The sequence below is a fragment of the Meleagris gallopavo genome, chromosome 11, assembly GCF_905368555.1.
Source record: "Meleagris gallopavo chromosome 11, MGAL_WU_HG_1.1, whole genome shotgun sequence".
NCBI classification, from domain to species: domain Eukaryota; kingdom Metazoa; phylum Chordata; class Aves; order Galliformes; family Phasianidae; genus Meleagris; species Meleagris gallopavo.
Window position 1 is genome coordinate 699,527 of NC_139414.1, and position 25,689 is coordinate 725,215.

At 44.6% G+C, this 25,689-nt stretch overlaps 3 protein-coding genes across 4 annotated transcripts; 2 read left to right on the forward strand and 1 right to left on the reverse strand.

Annotated features, from left to right (window-relative positions):
• The first annotated feature begins 2,398 nt into the window (after positions 1–2,398).
• Positions 2,399–5,320, forward strand: LOC100544144 (dual specificity phosphatase 28). The gene is made up of 8 exons (XM_085232684.1): positions 2,399–2,571; positions 2,756–2,870; positions 3,128–3,281; positions 3,641–3,897; positions 4,181–4,266; positions 4,574–4,665; positions 4,780–4,898; positions 5,013–5,320. Exons 1-8 carry the CDS (start codon positions 2,408–2,410, stop codon positions 5,082–5,084), a joined length of 1,059 nt encoding a protein of 352 aa, XP_085088810.1. The 5' UTR covers positions 2,399–2,407; the 3' UTR covers positions 5,085–5,320.
• Positions 5,321–5,899: 579 nt separating this feature from the next.
• DUSP28 (dual specificity phosphatase 28) lies at positions 5,900–7,678 on the forward strand. The gene is made up of 2 exons (XM_019618849.2): positions 5,900–6,384; positions 7,450–7,678. The coding sequence occupies exons 1-2, from the start codon at positions 5,974–5,976 to the stop codon at positions 7,576–7,578; spliced, it is 540 nt and encodes a 179-aa protein (XP_019474394.2). The 5' UTR covers positions 5,900–5,973; the 3' UTR covers positions 7,579–7,678.
• Positions 7,679–8,415: 737 nt separating this feature from the next.
• On the reverse strand, positions 8,416–24,717 carry LOC100544298 (claudin-15-like). Of its 2 annotated transcripts, XM_085232679.1 has the most exons (6): positions 24,589–24,717; positions 23,908–24,183; positions 14,387–14,551; positions 14,163–14,244; positions 10,902–11,012; positions 8,416–9,603 (listed from the first exon to the last, which is right to left on the reverse strand). In XM_085232679.1, exons 2-6 carry the CDS (start codon positions 24,125–24,127, stop codon positions 9,504–9,506), a joined length of 678 nt encoding a protein of 225 aa, XP_085088805.1. In that variant the 5' UTR covers positions 24,128–24,183; positions 24,589–24,717; the 3' UTR covers positions 8,416–9,503. The 2 variants fall into 2 exon arrangements, with proteins under 2 accessions (XP_085088805.1, XP_019474450.1); XM_019618905.3 differs by lacking the exons at positions 23,908–24,183; positions 24,589–24,717 and adding an exon at positions 17,182–17,491.
• Positions 24,718–25,689: the final 972 nt, after the last annotated feature.

The window sequence follows — 25,689 nt, forward strand, 5'->3', positions numbered from 1 at the left end:
AAGAGCTCCTGTCTTTTTTTTTTTCTTTTAACTAGAATTGCCAATACAAATGTAGCCTTCAGTTACGTAGATTTCCACAACTGCAGAAAGTTGCAAAGCAAAGCAAAAGGGGAAAGGGCACTAAAACATTGCAGCTGCTTCAAAGAAAGGTAGTGCTGGAGCTTTAAAAACAACTGCTGAGATCTGTGCTTTGTGTAGTGGAGCTTCGGAAGGAGTATTCATCATTTCCAGCTCCATGAAATGAGTGTTTGCTGTCAGCTTCCCACACTAACCAGCTCCCTCTGGGCTCTGAGAGGAGCACACTTTATCCAAAGATTCAGTGTGTCCCGTTAATGCTTTAACAGTTAAATAGTCCACACTATCAGCTCTGGCACAACAATAACATAGCAGGAGCGGTTAACCCTTTGGGGCCAGCGGGGTGAGAGTGGTGGTGGGTCGGTTTGGAAGGGCCTCGTCCTCAGGGTGCGGAGCTGTGGTCTAGAGAAGTGTATCAATGAAGTCTCCTGTCTGTGTAAAAGGGAGAAGCAGAAATAGATTCCCGAGGGTCCGTGTCCTTCAGCCTGCTTTTCTGTGCCATAACACGTATGTTACATTCGAACTTAGGGTGAGGTCCCCACGGGCTGAGTGCAGCCGCTCACCATTTGCAGATGACAAACTGCCTGTGTTTTCCAGTGGGTTGGGAGGGGCTAAGGCAGAGCAAATATCTCACGGCCACCTTTGCTTTAAACAGACGCATTTCTATCTGCAGGAGTCAGAATTATTTCACTTACTGGCATAGCTGGACAGTTACCTATTTCTTTCTGTTACCAAGGTACTTGTAACTCTCTTGCACTGTTTATCTAAAGTTAAAACATGTTCTTTGAATCCTTGTATAAATAAAAAGGCTGGAGACAAATCTGTATTTACGGGGCACTTTGATTACTTCTCCATTTATGCTGAGTTTGGTTTCTTCCTCCCTTTTAAGGCACAGGTAAAGGCCAGTTCAGTAGTCCTGAGGGATGAACCCTGCTTTTAACCACCCAGTTTGTCATGGGTTTCCCTCACCAGCAATCCCATGTAACTTGGTAAAACAAGAGCTAGGGCTTTATGGGTGCAGTGTATTTGCAAACCAGACAAAGTGATTGCAGGTCATCAAAGCAAGTATTCTGAACATCCTCATACAAAGGCACAAAAAGTCACTGCATAACAACACACAGAATCAGAAATGCCCTTGGTATGTCACAGCCAAGTGTTGGGCTCATTATCTACAGCGGCCGTGTACCAGTGCAGCTGTTGGCAGAGCACAGAGGTGGAGCTGAACACAGGGCTGCCACAGGGGTGTGGATGTGCCATCCCAAGCGAGTGCTGGAGTCTGAATGATTTAGCAGAAAGATCTGTGCTTCTGCTCTGCACTTCCCCTCCTAGAAGTGGATGGATGCAGGGTCAAGGCAACGTGTCAAAAGCAGCTATTGAAGTGTCAGAGCGAGACTTGGTAAATGAAAACTACAAAATCTACCTGCCTGGATGCAAATATCACCTCCATCTAATACAGTGAGTGATCTCTCTAACTGAGTAGGTATTTATTCAGCTCAATGTCCTGCAGTTACGGCTGTCTAGGTGCAATGTGCACAGATTTTATAAATATGGGCAAATGTGGAGATAGTGCTCTTCTGCTGGAGTTATTTGCAGAGCAATCATGTCCTTCGCCTCCTCTGTGCCTGATGGTAACTTTAAATAACAGTGACTTGCAGCTCTGCATGGATTAAAACCATCTGCAAACACCTCTGTTGGTCTGTAAATACTGAACACCATACACCTCCAAACTAACTCTACAACATTGCAAAGCGTGCAGTGGGAAGGGATAGCATTCCTGCCATGACAGACGCACTGCAGGGCAACTGCCTGCAGATATCATCCCCTGGAGCCCTGCTAACCATCCGCAGCCCCACAGTGAGGTACCCCCGGTGCAGGAGCCGTGCCACCTGCTGATACTGAAGGTGAGCGGTCCCAGCCCCGCACTGTCAGCCCCACAAACACAGAGCAACCACCGGGCTGCTGCTACCATTGGCTCGGTGGAGAGTTCTTAATCCTCAAGGAAAGGTCACAGCTTTGGTACCGAGCAGCCACAGCTTGGTGGGAAAGGTGAGAAGGGTGGGAAGAAAACCCAGCAGCAGCACAAGAGCTGCAGAGGCTCTGCGAGCTGCGGGGCACAGCACCGGGCTGCTCTGTACCTGGGTGAGCAGCATGGCCCCCCACGTCCAGCAGCAGCCATCACAGGCACACCGCTCCCACCAGACAGGCACAGGGCGGGGGACGTGTGGTGCCCCCAGATGGAAGGGGACCGGGCCCTGCCAAGGCAACAAGGGGCCCTGTTGTGTCACGGCTTCCGCACCAGCCCGGGCAGACCCTCACAGCACAGTGCTGCACCATGGGGACTGGACACAGGAAGGCAGGGTGCTACTGCTGTGGTTCTCGAGTGCGCTCCCCACTGTCTCTCCCTGTGGGCAAACACCGTGCCAGGGGAACGTGGCCATGGAAAGTCTTCTGGGACACTGGCTGGGGGGGCCCTATGTTGCCACCTTTCACTGCCGCAGGTAAGGCTCTCTGCAGGCACCTGCAGGAGCGTGGCTGTAAGCTGCTGGCACTGTGTTGCCATGTCAGGCTCCCCGCAGACTTCCCACGCAGCCCAGTGCCACAAGGGCACGACTCAGTGCTGCACCTCGCACTGGGATGTCTCTTTGTGAGGGACGGCTGTGTCCCCACACATGGCCAGGGTGGGCTGCGGGGCTGCGGGTGCAAGTCATGACCCGGCCTTCACTTGCTGCCCAGTGAGAGCCGCCGTCTGGAACACCGTGGCTGCCCATGTTCGCCAGCAGCTCCTGCAGCGCAAGGTGGGCTTGCACCCTTCTCTCCCCCAACCAGGATCTGCCCCTGCCACCAGGGTCCTTAGCACAGGAAACCCGGCCAAGGAAGAATAAAGCCTTATGCAAGTGTGGCCACATCTCCAAGTTGTTGGAAGCCCCTTTGGATGCTGAGTCCCGTGGCATCCCCTGGGGAGCAAGGGACTTGGCAGCTCCTTGCCCCCCCGCTTCCAAGAGGGCAGCCTCTGTCCTCACTTCGCTGCTCTGTTGGTCTCATCTGCCCATAGGGCATCCGCATCCCCACCCTTGGCTCCTTTGACACCATCCTCGAGCGGGTGCAGGTTGGAGATGGCCACCTGGCTGTGCAGAGACCTGTCTTCCACCTGGCCAGGAACCTCGCTGAAAGTCACCACCTGACGGATGACAAGGCATACGTGCCAGGTGAGCTGTCCTCTGGACGTGTTCCTTGCAGTGCTGGGTGGTGCACATTCCCCACCGTGTGGCTGGGTGAGCAGACCTCTCACTTTCCTCTCCCAGGTTGGAGAGTAACTGATGCTGCTCACAACCAAACTGCTCACTGCAGAGCAGGCTTGTGTGCCATACCAGCAGCAGCCAACACTCCTGGAAACCTGGCCAGAAAGGGCCAGGCCCCGGGACCTGCAGGACCTTTGGCCCCAGACACTGCTCAGCCCTGTGCCTGCTGCAGCAAAGCATCCTGAGGGCCCGGAGGCTGCTGCATGGCTGCAGCCTGCTGGCGAGTGGCTATGGAGCTGCTCCATCCCTTCTGTGTGGTTTTCCAGGCGACAAAGTACTGCAGCCCCTGCGGTACACTCAGATAGCCGCAGCCACCTTCGTGTCTCCAAAAAGAGTGGTGGGGTGTATCCAGGCCACCATGTCCCTCTTCTCTCGCTGCATCGCGCAGGGAAGGAACGTCGCACTCATCCTGAGGGACATTGGTATGCTCCTCATCGAAGGTGCCCAAGTGCAAATGAAATACTACTGTGACTTCCTGGAAGTGATGGCAGGGGAAGACACCCTGAAAGAAGCTCTGTTGAGAGTAAGTGTTCTGGTTCTCCACAGCGGTGCCACTCCCTTTGCATGCTGGCATCTGCTACCAGCCCTTGTTTTGGGCCAGCCCTGACCTGGGCAGCCCCTCAGGCTGGGCTCCAGCTCAGCAAACACCGCTCTGTGCTCACACAGTGCCCACTCATTAGGATGGGCTGATGTGGACAGGAGTGTTTGTGCGAAGCAGCGCAGTCCCGTGGCAGCTGGCTGTGCTGCTCATCACAGAGCTCACCTCTCCAGCCCTGCCACCCCCCAGCTCTGTGCCCTTCTTGCAGGTCCCAGGGGTGCCGAGCTCAGCGATCCCTCACTCAGCAGCTCCTGCTTCCCTGACACGCTCGGGCTGCGTCATCATCTTTCCAGAGTGAGTGTGGGTGCCCACAGCCTGCACTGACCCTGCTTGGGGCAGCCTCATTGGAAGGCGCTGCTCCCAGTGCCCACTTCACACTAGGCTGTGGGAGGGGGCTGCTTCACACACCCCTGGCACACAGCCACCACTGGGGCAGAGCTCATGGGACGCATACAGGGCTACTGGCTGTGCTGCTGTGTGCTGCCAGGCCCAGGGTGGCCCTGGAGCTGTTTGAAGAGTGGCTGAAGTGGCACTGGGAGTAAATGAGTTCTGGAAAGGAGCTGTGCTACTTCACGTCACACCAGTGCCTTCTTGCATGCAGGTTTGAACTGCAGTGTGTTCATCACATGGCACTTGGGGACACAAGGAAACCCATGAAAGGCAGGCAAAAGAAGGCAGCACGGGACAAGGACGGTAATGTGGCAGCCAGTGCCCTTCCATGCTAGGGGGAACCAACCAGTTCCCATGTGATAGGTAGAGCCCTGGCAGTGTTCACATGAAGGCTCCTAACCAACCTGCCGTGCCCAGGGTGTGCCAGGAAGCAAGGCCAGAGGCCTGAAGGGAAGAACCCTCAAGCAGCAGAGCCTCCTCCAGCTCAGCATGGCGCAGCCAGGAGCACAGTCCCAGGGGGCATTGCTGGCCGCCAGGTGGGTGCTGTGTGCCTGGGATGTCTGGGCAGCACTATGGCTCTCTCAGCTGTCACTGGGCTGGGCAGTGTCATGGCTGCACCCTCCTGACACATTTTTTCCTCCCCAACCCAGGCCCCCAGGCTGAAAGGTGCCTCCCTGGCCATGAGGGCCTTCCTGCAGCCAGGCACCCAGAGCCTGGGATGAAGGCAGTGACAGGATGAGGTGATGCCAGCAGGCAGGTGGGATGCTCAGCCCTGTGCCCGTGCCAGCTGCTGCTCTCACAGTGGGGCTGGGGTCACTGGCATGCTGCTGTTGGCTGTGTGATGGCACGTGTGTGCAGGTCGGCTTCTTAGCTCTCTGCTATGAAATAAAAATATGCCTTTGCACCATGCATGCAGCCATGCAGTCTTACTTTCTGGTTTTCTACTTCATGCTCGTCCTACCAGCCTGTGTCGTCCCACTGCCGTGATCCAGGCTCATCTTTGCGCCATCAGCAGATTTCAGCCTCGGGCTCCTGGCTGCCTCACCACTAGGCAGGGATGTGCTCACAAGGCAAGGCAACGCTCAGTGTGGGGACACGGGGACAGATCAACCCTGGCACCTCCTGTGCCCACCAGTGCTTGGCTGTGCATGGAAGCCCTGACTCTGCACCAGGAGGCAACACCTCCACCAGGGGGTAACATCACCTCCACCAGGGGGTAACATCACCTCCACAGCCCCACAGCCGCACCTGTGCTGATGTGCAGCAAGAGCTGTGCTGCCGCACCCAGCCACCCCGGGGCAGTTTGGGTGCTCAGTGTGGTGCTGGCGAGGGCCGAGGGATGCTGGTCTCAGCCCCACGAGGCACCGCTGGTGGCAGCAGCATTCCCTGCTAGGAGGGCATACCTTTTTGTAAGGAACTGTTACAGGAATAGGGGCCGCACGCATCCAATTCTTTTGAACTCAACCTGAGGCCGGTTTTAGCTCTGTAGGAACGCAGCTCTTGCAGCGCAGCGGGCACTAGGACCCGCCTGCGTCCTCACCCCGAGGCTGCACGGAGGGACTAAATATAGCTCAGCGGGGCTGCGGGCTGAAGCCGCGCGAGCGCCCGTCCATGCTGCTGGGAGGCGGCCGGCAGAGCGCTGCCGGTGCCGGGCACACCGCGCCCCGGGCCAGCAGCACTGCGGTGGGCAAAGTCACCGCCTCGCTGCTCATCAGCAACGCCAGGGCGGCCTGCAACGCGGAGCTGCTCGCGCGAGAGGGGGTCACCTTCTGCGTGAACGTCAGCAGGCAGCAGCCCTTCCCCAGCTTCCAGCAGGCCCGAGCCATGCGCGTGCCCGTGTTCGACGACCCGGCTGAGGACCTGTACCGCTATTTTGAGCAGTGCGGCGATGCCATAGAAGAAGCTGTCGGGAGCGGCGGGAAGTGCTTGGTGTACTGCAAGAACGGGCGCAGCAGATCCGCCGCTATCTGTACGGCGTACCTGATGAGACACCGACACCTCCCGCTCCAGGACGCCTTTGAGGTACTGCATTTACACTCGCAGCGATGCTCAGACGGCTTTTGGGCACTGCTGCGATGCTTACAGGAGCGATGGCTCTGGGTGGATATCAGGGTAAAGAACGGGCAGCATGGCACGGGGAGGTGGTGGAGTCACCGTTCGTGGGGTGTTACGGTCTGTGCGGACCTGGCACTTGGTCAGCTGTTGGGCTTGGTGATCTTACGGGTCTTTTCCAACCTCAGTGATGCTAGGATTCCTCACGGAAATGCATCTCGCAGGTGTCTTGGTGCTCTCCCCTGTTTATGATCGGTTATTTAGATGCTCGATATTTAAGTAAATTTCAACCATACATTTTTTTTCACTCCCCACTTGGAAAAATAAATCTGCAATATCAGCTTTATGGGACAAACTGACTTACAGATCCAAATAGGTTTTAAGCGCTGGTAGCAACAGATGCATTCAGGGTTGTTTATGAACATTTTCCCTACCACTTGCTTATTCATGAGACATGGAGCTAAAGACAGAGATGGGAAGCAGATCAGTGAAAATAAAAGGAGCATTTGGAGAAGTCACGTTGCAGGATTTGCTCTAAAGCTGTTGCATGCATATCATCTGTGTGACAGCCTAATGTAGCAAAGAAACACCATCTGTTTGGCCTGCTAAACAGCTAGAGGCTAGCTAGCTACAAATAATAGCATCTCACCTTCATTAGGATGCCTGTCTAATAAATAGGAAAAATAAACAGATGCTTCACAATCTTTCAGCCTTCACCCACTTGGTATATATCCATACATTGTGATGTCTCTAATACAGATAACTGTTTTGCTTTCAGACATGTGACAAAGTTTCACCGTCTTTGTAAGACATCCACATTTCCAGCAAACCCAACATCTCCTTTTCATGTCTTGTCCACGAATCCACTACATAACAAGGAACATATGCAAGCACAGAGTGAGGTCATCAAAAATACCCATTTATTATTCCATAACAAAATCAAAACCAAAATAAATCTTCTCAAAAGCTAAGAAGAAGAAATCAGTTTGCATGATAACTTCCATTGCTTCTGTAACATCTCTCCTTTTTTTCTAGATGGTGAAGGCTGCCAGACCAGTAGCAGAACCCAACCCAGGGTTTTGGTCTCAGCTACAGAGATACGAAGAAGATCTGAAAATACCAAAGCAGTCTGATCTGCTGAGCAAAGGACTGAACTCACTTTAAAACACCTCCACACACTGCTGTTTTTAAGCAGCTTGCTATAGGCTGAAGTAGAAAAAAAAATGTATGTATCACCAATAAAATACCTAACTTGCTACACTGAGTGGATGGCTCCTTACATTCATTCTGAAGATGGCTGATGATGGTGCTTGGGAAAGGTGCAGATAATCGGGGAAAAACAGTAGAAACACCCAATTGTCAGAAGGACCACAAACAAACAGGTAAACAGCACTTGTATCCCCTCAGTAGTGCTGAATGTGGCACTGATGCATTGAATGAACAAACAAGAGATTTTACACTTCGTTTCCCAGTGATGTTGCTGGAAGAGCTGATGCAAGACTATAGAAGCTCTGAGTTCTGACACACCAACTGCTCTGCATAAACTGAGTTGTTCTTACTTTCAACTAGATCAAAAAAACAGCACAGGTTTACACAAAAAGATACTGGACAGAATATTCAGGTGATTATAAGGAGCTCAGCTCCCACTATGCAAGCTAAATGGCTCCTCTGCTTCTGAAATTATTCTCTAATATTCCAAAGGAGTGACTTTGCGAGAAAGACTTGGTTGTTGAGGAACAAAGATGACAGTGGCAACCTAAAAACCATTGTCACTCCTTTTGATTTAATTTATTAAGATCTGTCAGTGGCCAAATTCATTCCTTAAAGTGTCACTTCACAAGTCAGCAAACAAAATGACTAAACTCTCCGAGTGTTTGCAGATCGCCCCAATGAATGCATCTGTTTGGATAGACAAGGAAGGACAAGCTAAGGAAGATGCACGAGGTTTCTCATTCAGGCTACAGTCATGGTTTGACACAAGAAAGTAGAGAAATACAGAAGTATTTTGTTGAACTATATTAACAAATTCATGATTTAATGACAAAGAACTGTGAACCTGCAGTGTGAAATTACATTTCATGTTGCTCAAGACATCAATATTAAGGAAGCTTAGCTCATATTCAGTGTCTTAAGTGATTACATAAGCTAACATATGCTCCCAGTAGTGGAGCAGTTTATGGCATCAATTCTAACGCTGGAACCATGACAGAGAACAAAGCCACTGTGGAATTACTTGAATTAGGCAATTCAGATGCAATAGAAGCTCCAGAAGTTAAAGACTGCCAAAAATTAAAATACAGTTATTTTAGAAGCTGGAAAGATAGAAAGAAAAAGTAAAAACTGGTGCTATCTTCTAGTTACCTTGAGGCGTAGTCTGACCTTTGCTTTCCTTGCTCCCAACTGTGTTTGGTTTGTTCTGTAGCATTTACTTTTCATAGCTACAACCCAACCAACCAGGTACTTGTTGCACATCCACAGATACGCAGGTGAGGGGTTGTTTTTAAGAGACTTCTGAAGCTTTTACAAATCTTGACTACATACATAATATATATTTCAGTACACCACGAAACTTGGATTTCAAACCCCCAGTTTATAGACTCTCTCTTCATTAATGGCCAGGATACTACGCATCAGAAAGTCTGATTTAGTCAGCAGAATAAAGCTTATTTACTGTTACAAGCTAAAGTTCCCAACACTATGAAAACAGAACCATTTTTAACAGTGAGCTGTACAAACCCACAGGCAGCTACAGCATACCAGTTCCACATTGTTTGGTTAGCTGAAATAGAAAAAGGTGGTCTCAGTTATCAGGGTATTCCATGCTCTGTGCTTAAATTTTACCAGACTTCTCAGCACGCAGACGGCCTCCATGCTGCAGGATTTCACATCCCATCTGCAGAAACCTATTTCTACTTCAAAGCCATTTCCAGAAGGAGGCGTTCAGATGTAGATCATCTCCAAATTAAGATGAAAGATTGCGACATAGAATGAATGAATCCCTGGAAGGAGACCTTTTTTTTTTTCTTTTTTTTTTTTTTTTTAATGTAAGTTCAAAACCTCGTACAAACAACTAATGTGAAAATGTAAGTTTAGACATACTCCTTGGAACTTGTGGCCATCTCAGCATTCGTGGTGTAAATTTGCTGCTGACCAGCTGCCTGGCCTGCTGAATACCTGTATTTGTTGGCACTGTAAATTAAGAAAAAAAGATTTAAAAAATAGGCATTACACACACAGCCATAGCTTTAGGCACTTAGGACATTACTCATTTAGAGTATCCAATGCACTGATAGCATGTGCTTCCCAAGGTGCAGCTATTAAAGGCCTATTGTTCTCACCAGGTGGCACAACCACCTTTCTCTTAGCCAGGAACCAGCTCTGGGTTTCTTACTCACCTGTGCCTTTCTTGGAGGCACTTAGGTCAAGCATCTAAAGCACAATAGAATATAGATTTTAATGCCTTCGTGCAAGTTGCAGTTTTTAATACAGGAATCAGAATTATGAGAAAACAAAACCATCTTCAGCTTAACACATTCAGCTGTCATCCATCGTGTTGAACTTCTCTTGCCTCCATCAGTTTCCCTGATTTTTCAGGATATTTCAGGTTATGTGGTACTTTGTATCAATAAGATACAAAATCAAATCTAAATTCCAACTTGGCTGATAAAATATTGCCATGAAAGTTCAGTGGCTTCAGATTAAGCAAGGGAATATCAGAAGAACTCTCTCAATTACTAGGTGCTTTGACATAACTTTCCTAAGAGTGAATTCAGCATGCTTCTCTCTTCTGTCTTAAGATCCTCTCAAGCCTGACAGTAGCTTTCCTTCAGACTGTTTGGGATCTTCTATCTAGACAAGGACCTCTGCTATTTCTGGCAATCCGATCCCTCTCCTTGAAAAGGGACCTTCGGTATGTGTAAAAAATTAAGGACTGGGGGAAAATGCAGGCAAGGTTAAATATAGAGGCCAGGAACTTTGATTTTTCTGTTTTGATGCACGCTCAACATACTGGATGTAAAATGTTCCACAAGAAACAAGGAAACATCACATGCTTCTAGCAGTCAATTTGGGGAAGAAAATGCCACTACATTTTCTTCATAATAAATGGGGTTTGAGCATTTTAATAGTGGTGAGTATTACAGGAGATCTTAATTACAGTACACTATATTCTTTGACACACTTTTCTTTTGGCTCTTTCACTGCACACTGTCGTCACATATAGATCTCAGAAGCACCATCAGAATTACCAAAGCCTAGTTATAGGTGACTGCTGACTGCAGCCAATTACCAACAAATTCAGTGTTTGGGAGACATCAGTGCCTGGTACGGCATCACCACCCACCACAAGTCTGTGACATTCCAGAGCACTGACTCAATAGGTAGATTTTCCTGTTTATTTTGCTGCAGATTCAAACCAGGGCGAAAGAGAGAACAGAAAATGATATATAACAGACAGTTACTATTTGAACTGCCAAGTTCAAGATTACCTGTATTTCTGTTTTTCCTTCCCTTTGCATGAACAGGTTAGGAAGATCCCACCAAGCATACAAAGAACAGATCCAGCCCAGCCTAAGTACAGAGCATCTCCCAGTTCATATCTGAAACACAAAAGATTTTATGCATATAACAAGATCACGAAGCCATTACTTTAGAATGAGACATAAAGCACACAAATCATCCAAGCAAATTCCATTCTGGATAGATGTCAGCTATCTGAAAGGTACCTCAGCAGATTACAGAGGAGAACAGACCTATTTTTGTGCCTGTTCAGTAGAACTCTTACAAGCATATTCAAGTGCTCTGCCAAATCAGTGCACAACAAAAAGTGCTAAGCAATATAATAAGTAGCAATAAATAGTTGCAAACATTGAATAAGTTTCTGATAATAAAGAGAGATGCTGAATCTTAACACTGAATCCAATAGAGCAATGGGTATGAATAATTTGAGATGGAAAAAGAAAAGTTACATGCTCCTTTACATTTGCTGAATTCCATATTGGCGGTCTGGTCATTCATGTGACTCATCAGCTTTCTCCATCAGACCTTCCTCTTCAGTCTCCACTTGGATGAGGGTGCCCAAATACTGAAGAACACTAAGAATTACCCCCTAGCTGGTATTTGGGTGCAGTGCACAAATGTGACAGACGTAGCCAAGAAAGAAATTCTGTCATATATTAGGTACCTAGAGGGAGGTGTCCCTGCCTATAGCAGGGGATTGGAACTACGTGATCTTAAAGGTCCCTTCAAACCCAAACCATTCTATCATTCTATGATCTCAGATGACAGAGGTACCAGTGTGTTGTGCATTGTGTTATAAAAACTTCTTTCTTACGGAAACTCCTGACTGCCTTTCCCAGGCTCAGACACGTCTAGTCTTTGAGTCAAACTCTTTATCCATGAATTTCCAGGGCTGGATGGAGGGATTTTCTGAAGAGTCTCTTCCTGTGCAGTAAAATGGAGAGCTATCCTTTTTCATTCTGAGACTGCTCCTAAATGCAGCTCAGACACACAGAACTGCAGAGAGTGCTGAATATTCTTTGGGACATGTAAGTTTGTTATGAGACTGCCTAATAAACAATAGCCTTTTCCCAGCTGTCCTACTAAAAAAGAAGAACAAATTCTATACAAACAGCTGCCTACAGGTGGTCCAGTGTTGTGTCCATAGAAAACTGATTTCTCTGGCTAGCTGCTTCTTATGACAGACAGCAATGGCAAAGTAATGTCAGTGGCATGGCCAGTATAAGGCAAAATAACTGTCATGGGCCACACGGAAGGTATACTGAAACCAGGTATGCGGAAATCCTTTCTGTTTGTAAGTATCAAATCGTTATTTAAGTGTTTGTTTCTGACTCCAGAACCAGGAAGTTCTGCGGTGTTCCCATTGCACACTGGAACCCCAAGCAGAGCTCTGGTCCCCAGTGTTTCAGAGACTATGCAACAGAAGAGAGAGATGATCATCATCTCAAAACAAGCAAACAAACAAACAAACAAACAAAAGTTTGGGGAGGAAGCTGGAATACTAAGGAAGAATAGGAGAGTACTGACTTGTGGAAGCAATGGTCTCTGATCACTAACTGTCTGAAGTCAGGAATGTTGCACACATCATACAAAGGAAAGCATATATAGGATGTATCCAGGGGATGACTCAGGTTTCCTTTCACAGTTATATGAGAAATTCCTCTAAGAATCAACAGAGGTTAATTTTACTAACTGCCTGAAGTCAGACCAAAAAAAGCAATCCAAAAAGCAGATTTTCCACCTTCTTAAGACTGAAGATTAATACTGCCCTGTAATTGAAATTAAACCCATTTCACACAGCCCAAGGAGGATGAACTTTCTGAAGAGAACAGAGCGTGGGTAAACAGAGCTTTACCAACATTCAAAGTTAATTCCCTAAGAACTCTTCAATAAACTGATAGTCTTAAATAGGAAGTTTAGATTAAAAAAAAAAAAAATCTTCAGCAACCAAATGCAAACAATCTAGTAATGATTAACAAAACTGATGTGGAAGCCCAGCAACTATAGCGTAACTACAAAACTCGATGGCTGTTCTACAAATTGTTCTACAAATTGTTCTGCAATTCCTAACCATTCCTTTTTTTTTTTTTGGTCCTCTCACATATTTATTACTTTTCAGATAATGCTCTCAAGGGCACATAAAGCAAAAAAATCTTACAAGGGCGATTTCTTTGGAAGTGCTTGTTTGGAAGCATAAGGAGAGCAATTGCTTCAAGTACTATGATTCACCAGGAAGCACTTCACATCCTACTATCCCTGAACTGATCCTCAAGAGGAAAAGCTATGAAGCACTTCAAATATTATCTCAGGAACTAATGGTGCCCAGTCACCACCCCCACACTTGCTCTTCATTTATAGGTCTATTTACCAAGATAAGCCATCCTCAGTGGATGTTTAGTTTTGAACAAGATAAGTTATCCTCAGACATTTAGTTTTGAAAGTTGCTGCTTCTGTAACAGACCAAGGGCTTTTATATCTCAAAAGCTGTTTGTGTGCAACCTGGGATGACAGTGCCACAAACCTTGATGAGGTCCAAGATCATGGGCCAATAATGACAGCACTGTGATGCTGCATGCATTGATGACAAAAGAGATTTATGTTTTGCATTGTGGATTAAATGCAAAACCTGAGGATTAAGAATACTTTTGTTTTTTTTTCAACAGGTAGGATTGTGGGGAAAAAAAAAAAACAACAAGAAAAAGGGATTTCATATAGGTGTAAGAATGCCTTCAAAAATGATAGTAAGTCTACCATTGTTCACTAAATCTGAGTTTGAATTTTCTTTGTAATATCAGAGTACATGTGCAGAGGAAACAGGTCATCACGGGAACAGACAAGGGTGCAGACAAAGATACAAGAAGAAAGGAATTATTTTGGCTCAAGTAGATAAAAGACACTTCTTGATAGGAACTTCAGTGTTATTAACTTCAGTTCTGTATTTTGCAAACTGAATGTCACGAGTTGCCAGCACGAGAGAGTACTCTGTGCCAATAATCCAAGGCAAATTTGGAGTTGACAGACCCCACACATTCACTAAAGCTTCCAAAGGAGACCTCTCCACCCTTCCATCCAACAGCAAACATCTCTGAGGTGAAAAATTCCCCTGAAGACAATTTTTTCCTTCTTTAAGGCTGCACACTGGGATCCATCCAGGTTTTGAAACCCTGGAGCAGCCGAGGCTAATCCTGCCACCTAACGCATACTGGAGTCTGGTATGACTATTAACTTACTTGGTTCCAGCATATAATGGGTTAAAGAACTGAGCAGTAATCATTGCAGCATACCAAGAAACGGCCACCATCGAACAGAGACCTGCCAGAAAAAAACATTAAAAAGTGCAGAGCTGAGTGAGTCCTTCAATGTCTTTAATCCAACAGTAGTGTTCAATTCATTTAGTCTCATTTGACAGCAATACAAAGTACTGACAGCATTTTTATTTCAGCCTCAGCATTACCTCCTAAAATAAAAAGAAATCCTCCCGTGACAGCAACCTTCATTTTTTCATCCTCATCACTCAGCCCAACGTTTGTGCACTTTAAACCAAGCAGTGAGACCACGGCAGCAACGAATCCCAGAAGAATGGAAATGATCATCAAGGCACGGCATGCCTGAACATGGACTGAGCGAGACAGATAAAGAGAGAACAAATAAGGAACTATACAGAAATTAAATTAACCCTATACTGACAAAATGTAACAGATCAGAGACAGTGACAAAATTAATAGAAGTAGTAATGAATGAATCTTGTCCAACCTTGTCATTCAGTTCTGAGAAATATCAAAAACGTAGAGGGCTGTATACAGTCGATCAGAATTCAGAGCTGAACTACGCTTACACTTTAAGGCTCAGTAAATCCTCTTAGGAGCTTGAGTAAACCCCCAAAAGCATAGCAAACACTTCACAGCTCACATCCTTCAGTCCTGTGAAAACACGTTGCAGTAGACAGGTCACTTGCAGGTGCAGGTACACATCTCCAGCCTGTTGGTTCTGGTCATTTCCTTTTACCTACAGACCTGAGTGCACAGGACACCTCTGAACTCCAGATCCCAACCAAGGTGACACTATGGAAGACTGGGAAAATATCCTGGACAGAGTCTGCTTTGCTACTTCCAGTAAGAGATGGAAAAAGCAGGTGCTGGCGTTAGCAGTGTACTTTCTGATACTTTAAATTGAATGGGTAATGAGCAGGGGATGAGCTGGTCCAAGATCTGCAGCTTGCCTCTCCTGCTGTTTTTTGCAGAGAACGTTTAGCTGGTGAGAGTATGTTACAGAGTCTGTGACCAGCTACTGAAACATATTCAAAGCTTTCTTTCTGTTTCTGCTGACAACTCTGCATCATTTAAGCTCCCAGTTTTTGCACTTAGGTATCACTAAATAACTGGGATCAGTTATTAACCAGCCTAACAAGGAAGGACAGACAGGGACTTCAGGCTCTTGGAACGGCAGCCTGAATTTAGTAGGTTCTGGTTCAAATGACACTTCAGCACCTTTTTAATGAGATAAACGTGCCGAGTGTCACAAGTCTGATGGGTCTTGGCTCTAACAGTGCATAATTAGGGTCTGAACTGGATAAGTTTCTCATACACACCTAAACTAACCATGCCCTGGCTCATACCCATGAGAGCTACAAGCCTTTCTTGAAGGTCCCACTATTTGCCCTTACTGACACCAACCCCATTTTCTTTGCCCAACTGTCCTCTCATCCTTTTGTGCCATTCTGTGTCTTCTTGTTTTTTCAGTTGTCCTCCCCTTAAGCCTTTTCTTCTCAGTTTATCTCAGTTCTGCAAGCTGCTTTGTCTTCTCCCTCTCCCCATACTTACTCCTCAGGTATACTGTCATCTCCTCAACAGAGTAACTGATCTCTTCAGTGGATCAAATCTGATCTTCACAACCTCATTTTCAGAGCCTGGCCTATTGATTTACTTTCCACCTCACCCTATTTTCTCTCTTGCTGATACCATGTTGTTCTTGGTAATTCTCCAAGAGCTTTCTTCCTGTCTTTCTCTTTGGCGTTAGCACTCACAATGCTCTTTTCTGCTCTTTTCTGCTTCCCTCAGATGGCTTTAAAACCTACTTTGTCATCAGTAACTCCAGATCCTGACCTGATGTGGCCCTGCTGCCCACACCCACACAAGGGAGCTCTACAGAGAGACAACAACCCGTGTAAACACATCCATGATGAGATGCTGTACAGACTCAGGGACAGTCAGTTAAGAACCAGCCCTTTAAAAGGGTTATAAATGAACCAAGCACATAAGCATTCTGCTGAGAAAGCCATTATTCTGCTACTGGTGATTCTAATGAGTTATGTAGGATGTTACATTCCTCTTAATACACACATGCATTTTAGAGCCTATTCTCAGATAACAATTTGTTAGAAGGGTTGTTAGGTAACTATTAGAATTATTAGAAAAACATAAGATTCCCTATGAATGGGCACAGACAGCTTCACAGGACTGCTATGCTTGTTTCAGAGTTGGTCAATAATTTCAGACTGAGAAAAAAGTTCAGTGCCATATTTCCACTGATCCCATGTTCCACATCAGGAGTATCTTCCTTTCTATTTAGACTACCCCCCTCTCAGTGTAGATTCAACTAGTTAGGAAGACATTTTTATCTGGGATAAATCTGAAGTATTCAAGATGGATAACAGCTAACTTCACTGTCTATAAGCATGCTCACTATCTGCAGATAGTGCCTTAATTCAACACCTGAGGACATGCTACGATTCTGCTGCAGGCTGATAGGCAGTACAGGAGACAGCAGACCTGAATTTCCTGATATTTAGAACCACATCCAACAAGTAGTTACCAATTTCTAACATGTAAGTTAATTTAAACCATATACTTGCTGTACTTGTTCCATTGTACACAGTTTTCAATCTCAGCAGTGAAAAACCACAACGCACTTTTTAGATAAAAAAAAATAGTACTGACAGCTACTTTATGAAAAAAAAAACCTCCAGATAACATTGGCTATCAACTATTGCAAAAGAATGCCCATGCAGTAATTCCATATAGATATGAAGCTGTCAGATGTGTGCTTGTCTTTATTTTTTTTTACAGCCTTTCTTTACGTGTTCCATATATAGTGCCACTCAAAGCTTTGTATTGCTTTAACCTGCAAAATCTGTTCTGTTCAGGAAGTCAGTGTTATTTTCCATTACAACCAGATTACCAAAACGAAAATCTTGCTACTTTTTCCCAGCAATTCTTAAGCAGCGTAACAAGACCATGCAAAGTCACATACCAGGCAGAGCAAACAGAGAGCCAAACTGCTTGCAGTTGGATACTCCGGTGCTGTCTTCTGCGCAGCTCTTCCACAGGTTTTCATACAACGTAGATGCTGTGATCACACTGCCGTGTAAACTGGAGACTCTCCAGTAACTATGTGGCAAGGTACCTCCAATAAAGGCCCATCCAACCAAACACAAAAGGAAACCAACAATTTCCAGCGCAGCAGACATGCTTGTGAGTAGTAACTGTTGGATATCCTTATAACTAGATCAGCATCAAGTGAAGCATTTCAGAAGCCTCCTTGCTGTTTCATCTCTGGGTTTCATTCCAAAATGAGACTACCTTTGCTCTTTGCTCAACCCCAGAGATAAGGCTTACAGTCTATGGCAGTAACTGGGAGTTGTTCATGGTAGAGATATTAACATTAAAAAACTACTAAAAATGTTAATTTTCAAATAGGAAGTGATAAAGTCTAGTCTTAGTCTCAGCCTAGAAATTCTAGCCATTATTTCTAGAGAGTATTTTAAGAAAGTCTCTCCTTCTCTGCCATAAACTATGGTGTACATATGACTAAAATTGATTGTAATTTAATTTGCTTAATGACCTCAGATTTTAAAAAAAGCTTTCTTGTGTTATCTTCTTTATGATAGAGAGCTTGAGAATATGAACTTATTTCTGTTGCTAGAGAATTTAGCATATTTTTGGAATTATGGTCATCAGTGAGCAACAGCAACTATACTGCCAGCTTCTTTCAGGAATGTTAAGACTGTGGTTGATTGATTTTCATTAATATTTCACAATTTATTGATCTATTGTTAAACTATACAGTTTAAATAGACCGATTTACACTGGAATAAAACAGTGATAATGTACAGTCCATGGAAATGAAATATAAGGATGTACCACTGTGACAGACCTATTTCAAAAGGAGTAAAATGATGAAGGAAAATAGCTATATGAGAATAATACATACCAGTTAATTGCATCTGTCAGAACATTAAAGTATTAAAAATCTATTCTAGACAAAGGAAAGTATGCTAAACTTGGTTTATTTGCTTCTGCTCTTGATCAGACAAACTTCTAGACTCAATTCACATCACCCACTAATGTTTATAACTTAAACTGTCCGTCTATCCAAGTAGGGTTAACCATTTCTTGCAGTGATAACCTGCTCTTATCTCCAGGAAATGGAGTCACAGTTTATTCATAAAACCATTTTACTATCACACAACGTGGTAACAAAAAGTCACAGTACTACACAAAGACTCCCAAAACGATTTGCTGTTGAGAGAGCCACAACCTGCCTAAAGCAAATATATCTATTTTTCCAAAATTCAGTGGTCACTTCGAGCTGATGCTGTAAGTCAGCAGGTTTGGCTGCAAAAGGATACTACCATGCCACAGTGATAATCTTCCTTCCTCGGCAGCCAAAAACATCTTTACCATTATTTTAAATAAGAACAGATTTGGCAGCACAGCCAGAATGACCCTGAGCAGCTTGCAATCTTTCAAAGAAATCAGATGGCGATGTGTTGAGAATTGATCTTTTCAGGAGGTTTTTCCAAAATCCCCTCTTTCTGCTCAATCATTGCAATTTGAAAATGATAGCATATTAAAATGAATGCATTGTGCCAGTATATTGGAGTATCTGCATCCTGTTAAATACCCTTCAAAGAGTTTCAGATTAATTTATTCACAAACAGAAGTTATTCTGGTGACCTCAGCAATCACTTCTATTCATATGACTTCTAAAGTTGAATTTAGTTAGGAATTTGAATCAAGTGTCCCTCCAATTTCATACTGTTGTCAAGAATTAAAAAATAATAATTAAAAAAATAATTAAAGAAGTTATCTCTTCCTAGTGGCTATTAAAAAGGCGATTTTGACATGCACTTGTAAAGCACACATATAAGAGGAACAGATTAAAGCATAGATTTAGAATGCACAAGTTTTTCATACATGGCACCAGGCATTTTAATCATTCCCTTAAGGAAGCCACTCTTCTCGAAAGAAAAAAGAAGTGCTGTAGAATACAGGACTGTTCACTAAATTCCAGTGGCTAGCAGTGAGCTTACCAATGGCACAGTGCTGTAGCACGTGCATCAGCAGACTAGAACTGGCATGGATAGCTTCACATCTACACTATGCAGGACAGGAGTTTTACCTCAGACTAGGTTCAGCTGGTTGGATGAACTGAATGCCCCCAATGGCTTAAGTAATAAGGTGCATTCCTAGAGCACATTTCCCTGCTCAGTTTCATCCATGAGGAATCACAGAATCATAGAATCATTAAGATTGGAAAAGACCTCCAAGATCATCTAGTCCAACCATCCACCTACCACCAATGTTGCCCACTAACCTGTGCCCTAAGTACTACACCTCCACGGACACTGACTCCATCTGACTCTGGGCAGCCTGTTCCAATGCTTGACCATTCTTTCAGAGAAAACATTCTTCCTATTATCCAATCTGAACCTCCCTTGGTGCAACCTGAGGCCATTCCTTCTTGAATTATTGCTGTTACCTGGGAGCAGAGGTCGACCCCTACCTCACCACAATCTCCTTTCAGGGCGTTGTAGAGAGCTATAAAGTCTCTCGAGTCTCCTCTTCACCTTTCATGAACTCATGCTGGTTGGGCCTGATCCCCTGGTCGTCCTACACATGCCACATGATCGCCCTCGAGATGATCTGTTCCATAACCTTCCCTGGCACTGAGGTCGACCTGACAGGTCTGTAGATCCCCAGATCCTCCTTATGATCCTACTTACAGATGCATGTCACATTAGCAAGTCTTCAGTTATCTGAGACTTCTCTGGTTGAGCACTGACAGATTGTGAAAAGAGGCCTGACAATCACCTCCATCAGCTCTTTCAGTCCCCTGCATATGCTAGCAACTTCCAGGTACCCTCCCTGAGTTGCCATAGGAGGTAAACTCTTATTTTCCCAGAGTCTCACCAAAAGCTCCCCATTCATCCATGCCAGTCTTCTTCCCCTCCGGGTCATCTTACAGCACAGGGGACAGCCTGCTCCTGCACCTGTAAGACTTCCTTCCTGAGGAGTATACAGCCTTCCTGGACTCATTTACCCTTCAGGATGGACTTTCAAGGGGTTTTCCCTATCAGTGTCCTGAATAGTTCGAAGTCCACCCTCAAAGTCCAGGGTAGCAGTTTTTTTGCCCCTTCCCCACCCCCCCAGCTTCACCAAGAATAGAGAACTCTGCCATTTCATGGTGGCTCTGCCTCAGACAGTTCCTGACCTCCACATCTCCCAGTCCTTCTCTGTTCATGACCAGCAGGTCATGAACCTGCTCATCAGGAAACTGTATCTTCCACAGATTCCACAAACCTTCTAGCCTGCTTCCTCTGGGCTCTATTATATTTCCAGCATCTGTCAGGGAAGTTGAAGTCCCCCATGAGAACAAGGGCTGATGATCGCACAACTTTTGCCAGCTGCTCAGAGAACATCTCGTCTGTCTCCTCATCCTGGCTAGGTTGTCTGTAACAGATCCCCACCAGGATGTCATTCCTATTTCCCTTCTCCTTGATCCTTGCCCATAGGGACTCAACCTTATCATTGCCAGCTGCAAGCTCAACAACACTGAAACATTCTCCAACAAAGACAGCCACCCTCGTTCCTTGCCTATCCCTTCTGAAGAGCTTATAACCATTCACTGCAGCACTCCAGTTGTGGCAATGATCCCACCATGCTTCAGTAAAGGCAACTAAGTCATAGTTAGCCTGCCACATGACGGGATAGAGGAGACCACCACCCGTACTCCCACTCCACCCGCTAACCACCCTAATTCACTGAAGCCCCTTTTGACAGCTCCCAGGCTTCTCTCAGTGATTTCATTGCTGTCAGCGTGAACAGTCTGTTAAGGATAATAACTAGAGGGGCAAACCAGAGCAGGAAGTTTTTCTGGTAAGATCTCTGACCCAGGCCTCAGGGAAGCAGCACACTCCCCTACAGGTAGGGTCTGACCTACATATGGGGCACTCCATTCCCCTCAGAAAGGTGCCACCTACAGCAGTTACCATTGTTTTCTTCTCGGTGGAGGCAGTCTTGAGGCATGGAGTGAATTGCCTTTTCCTACACAATATCCAGGGTGGACCTTCCACTGTTCCTCATTTACCTGTCCCTCGAGTTCCAGAGCCTCAAACCTATTACGTAGGGGCACCTGGAAAGGCAGGATAGGGAGGGAGGGAGTTTGCCTGCGATGCCAGGCTGAGACCTGCTTCCATTTCTCCCCATCTCTTAGACCCTTTCCTTTGCCTGACAGTGACAAGGCAGGAGATCCACCACTACTTGGGTGTATCACCCCAGTGCCTTTCTTGTAGGTAAGGCAGGAAGTTGCTCCACCAGTCTACCTCTTGCTCACCACTCTTTGATGCTCCTTAATCTCTCCACCTTCTCCTTGGGCTATGCCATCAGGCTGAGCAGATCATCCACCTGCTCACACCTTACGCAGTAGTATCTGCCACTCTCCCATTGCAGCAACACACTCAGGCATTTTCTGCAGCTGGAGACTTGAACAGCTATGTTTTTGAGTAGGTATCTGGGTTTCTACATTATTTTTGTGCTCTCCAAAACCATTCTGCAATGAAAACCAAGTGCAGCAAATGGAAATAACTGGAAAGTTCCTTACAATAGTATAAACTTGTTGCAAGTGAAATGCTAACAGTCCTACCAAGGTATAGGCAGTATACAATGTTCTTATAACAGGGCATATTAGCATGCAATATGATTGAGATAGCATCTACAGGCAGAAATTGTGTCTTTTTTTTTTAATATCAACCAATACAGAAAAAAAAAAAAAACCTGAAAATGTTAACACTTTAAATGTTTGACCAACAATAGCTTGTACCTTTTTGATCACTTCTGTATATTTGTTTCATATATATATATTATTATATATTTGTTTATATTTGTTTCATGTTTATATATATATATATGAATATATATGTTTTATTATATATTTGTTTATATAATATACATATATATAATACACATATATAAACAAATATAAACAAATATATAATAAAACATATATATGTATTGCTGACTTACCCACTGACTGTAAGAAGAGAAACTGTCATATGACAGACAGCAGTAACTCTTCCAGACAGCCATACAACGCATCTGTCAGCTGGCACAAGGAACCCTGTGCTGTTTTTAGGTGACAGCTGAAGGTGATCCCTGAGCCCTGCCAGCCAGGACTCCTCTCCTACAGTTCTGGGAGGGAGGAGGGAAGACATGCCCCAGGGCAGGTGGCTGCTTAATCCACCAGGAAGTTGTCTGTTCCTGGTGAATATTTTCTTTCCATCTTGAGTATAATTAAACTGCATTAAAATAAAAACAAAGAGACTGTCTGATATAGACTCTGCTTGCCTCTCTAACAGGGCTGAGACATCTGCTCCTGCTTGTTAGGTGAGGCAAAGCTGTGATGTCGTCGTAAGCATCTGTTACAGCTTGCTACCCCACACGGGGACAGAAGAACCATTGGTCCCATCCCATCATTCTGCTTTCCAGAAAACACACCTCAGTTTCCAGATGAATTTTGGGCAAACTGATATCTACACAGAGGAAGTCTTGGAGAGGAATACTCCGACTCTGGGTAGCAGAAAGGCAGGAAAAGCTGACACTGTCTCTGACTCAATGAGCAGAGATTTTTAAATCCTTAGGATATGATTTCCTTTCTTTTGAGGCTACAAATTCTGGCCTCAATACAACACGCTAAATACTTAAACTGGAACTAAATGAGGTCACTGTATTCAGGGGCCTGAGGAAGAATCACAAAAATCCTGAATCCTGACAGTTTCCAGGCAGCCGCGTTTTTGAGATCTGCCTTACACTGCTAGGCAGTTCTGACTGTGGTGGAGTCCATGTCTGCGTAAGGAAAGGCAAGATTTCATAGTCTGTGCTATCTGTAAGACCTGCTTCCAGTTTGAACATTGTGCATTGAGAACAGATGAACTGGAAAGAATCTAGAAAAACAGTGATGGCAATGATTAGAGATCCACAAAATGGGGAACGACATAAGAAATGATTCAGTAATATAACTGACAAAGTGACCGCACAATACTGAAAACAAATAAATGGAAAGTTCTGCTCAAATCCTACCAAGACACATGTTGTCCAAGTTTATACCATAACTATTCCCAACCTCCATTTTCTGGGGAAGACTGTCAATCCTTCCTAATCTTTTACCATAAAAAGGGTGTTTATAGAAAAATATTTTAAAAATCCAGAATAATCCAAACAAACCATTTTCAGTTCCTAGGAAAACAATTCTGTTTGCAGTCCAACTACACCAGAACATTTTAGCTCAGAAAACGCAAAAGCACTACTTGCACAGATATATTTTATTGAAGCTAGCCACCTCTGAAAGTTTCTAGAACAAACACACAGATTTAGCACAAAGTCAAATTAGTGGTGCAATATCCAAGTCCTGTCTCACACTAAAGCGCTTACTGACATATTGTCTGCTTGTAGTTAAGAATGAGACCAAGTAAAACCAAAATAGACATGGTAACAAAGGCACAGCAGTTACTGGGCTGAACGGTGGGGCAAAGCATATGGATTTCTCAAGGGTCCTTCAGCCTGTCTGAAAGTACTGAAGGACAAATCCTCTCCATACTAGAATCTCCGTGACAACCTGCAGTCCAACTGCACTAATATGCTGCGCAAAAAGAAAGAACAAAAATGCATCTCTGGATTTTATATACATATACACACTTACTCTCTGAACTCAACATGTGAGGAAACTTCATGCACTGTATTGCTCCAAAATCAGTGACTCCACAGTCCATCCAGAGACCTTCGGAAATCCACTCTGAAGGAACCAGCACTGCTGTGGTGCCAGAAATTTTCCATCTGTTGGACATGGTAGTGAGAAGTAAAACGGTGAATCCGGCTAAAGCCAGCAGCAGTGAACTTATCTGAAGAGAAGACGAAGCCATTCCTCTGACAGAAGCTGTTTTTAAAGAAGCCTCCCACAATTTCTGGTATTATAAACCTGTTGAAACAGTTTAGACACGTACAGAAAGTGGATTTACCTTTCTTTAGGAAAACATCAGAAAGATGTATATACAAACTAACTTACTGTATAAGAAAAACGTAGAACTGATATCTAAATCTCATTAAATAACTGGGATACTCAAATATTCTATGACATCTGAGTATTTTTTTAGGAGAACTTTTATTACCATACATGCATATTTCAGAAAATACCAACAAAACCAAACCAGAAGATCAACATGAGGAATTCTCTATTTTACATCTGCAATGCGTCATCAATTCTTCACTTGTTTGCTAACTCAAACTTCTTTTAAAATTAAAGATACCAAATGCTTTCATAAATTGTCTCCCGATTACAATGCCTATCAATACAAATTTAAGTGAAATGAATTTTGATACTTACGTTTATGATACGCTTCTAATCTCCACATTTACCTTCCTGCTAGACAGTAATGTCAGCAGTCTGTGTGGATCAGCTTGATCAAACAGAAAGGTAAGTTTTGTACTCTTTGGGACCTTTCCCCCCATTCTAAAAATCAAGGACCTGTGGCCGAAGCATTGCCTAACCGTTGCACAAAGGCCCAGATGCACCTTTTTGCTACAACGTCTCAGTGAAATGGACAACTCAACTAAGAAAATCATAACAAAATCATGAAAGTTGCTATCAAAGGTGCCCAGATAAAACAAGCAATCACTGGTATATAATTTGCTTTGTCAGTGCCACTGAGCTGCCGATGCATCAACAGTCTCCAAGAAAAATATTATTACAATTTCCATGATAACTTATTTACACCTTTGTTGCACCTGCCACCAAAATGCTGTCCTCTCAGAAAGAGCCCTGCATTTATGATAAAACAGGCAAACAATCACAGAAAGCATTTGTTTTGGGATGAAGCCCCCACTGCAATGGAATACAGCGTTCCAGCATGATGGGGGAAAAAAAAAAAAAAGAATTCAAGCCTCCTCCCATAATCATTCCTTTTAAATGTTTGTAACACAATGGAAATTTGTTTGTGCAAGGAAAGCAGGATTACATTCTGCTCTTAAAAGCATGTGTATTCCACCATAAAAGTTTAATCTGCCACTGGGGAGGGCATAATTTTCTCCTAAGTGACTGCGTAACTTCTTCAAAGCACACACAACTGACAACAGAAAATATGCAAAATAAATCATAAATTTAAATTAAGGAGTAAACTCAAGCAGACTTTATACCACAGTTCAAGTGATTGTTTCTGCCTGTCATGTTGGTATGACCCATGTGGTCACAATTTACTCCTGACAGTAAGCAGATGAAACTATTAACCTACAATGGTGGGTAGCACATAGCTGTTAACACAAAGTACTCATTAAAATACTGCAATTTAAAATACTGTATGCTTCAAAGTGAGGAAACTTAGAAGCTAGATTCACAAAAAAGAAAAAAACAAATGAGCAACCATCCTTGAGCCAGCACCTAAATTCTACGACTCTTTAGAAGGACTAGGGATACCACTGTAGGAGTCCT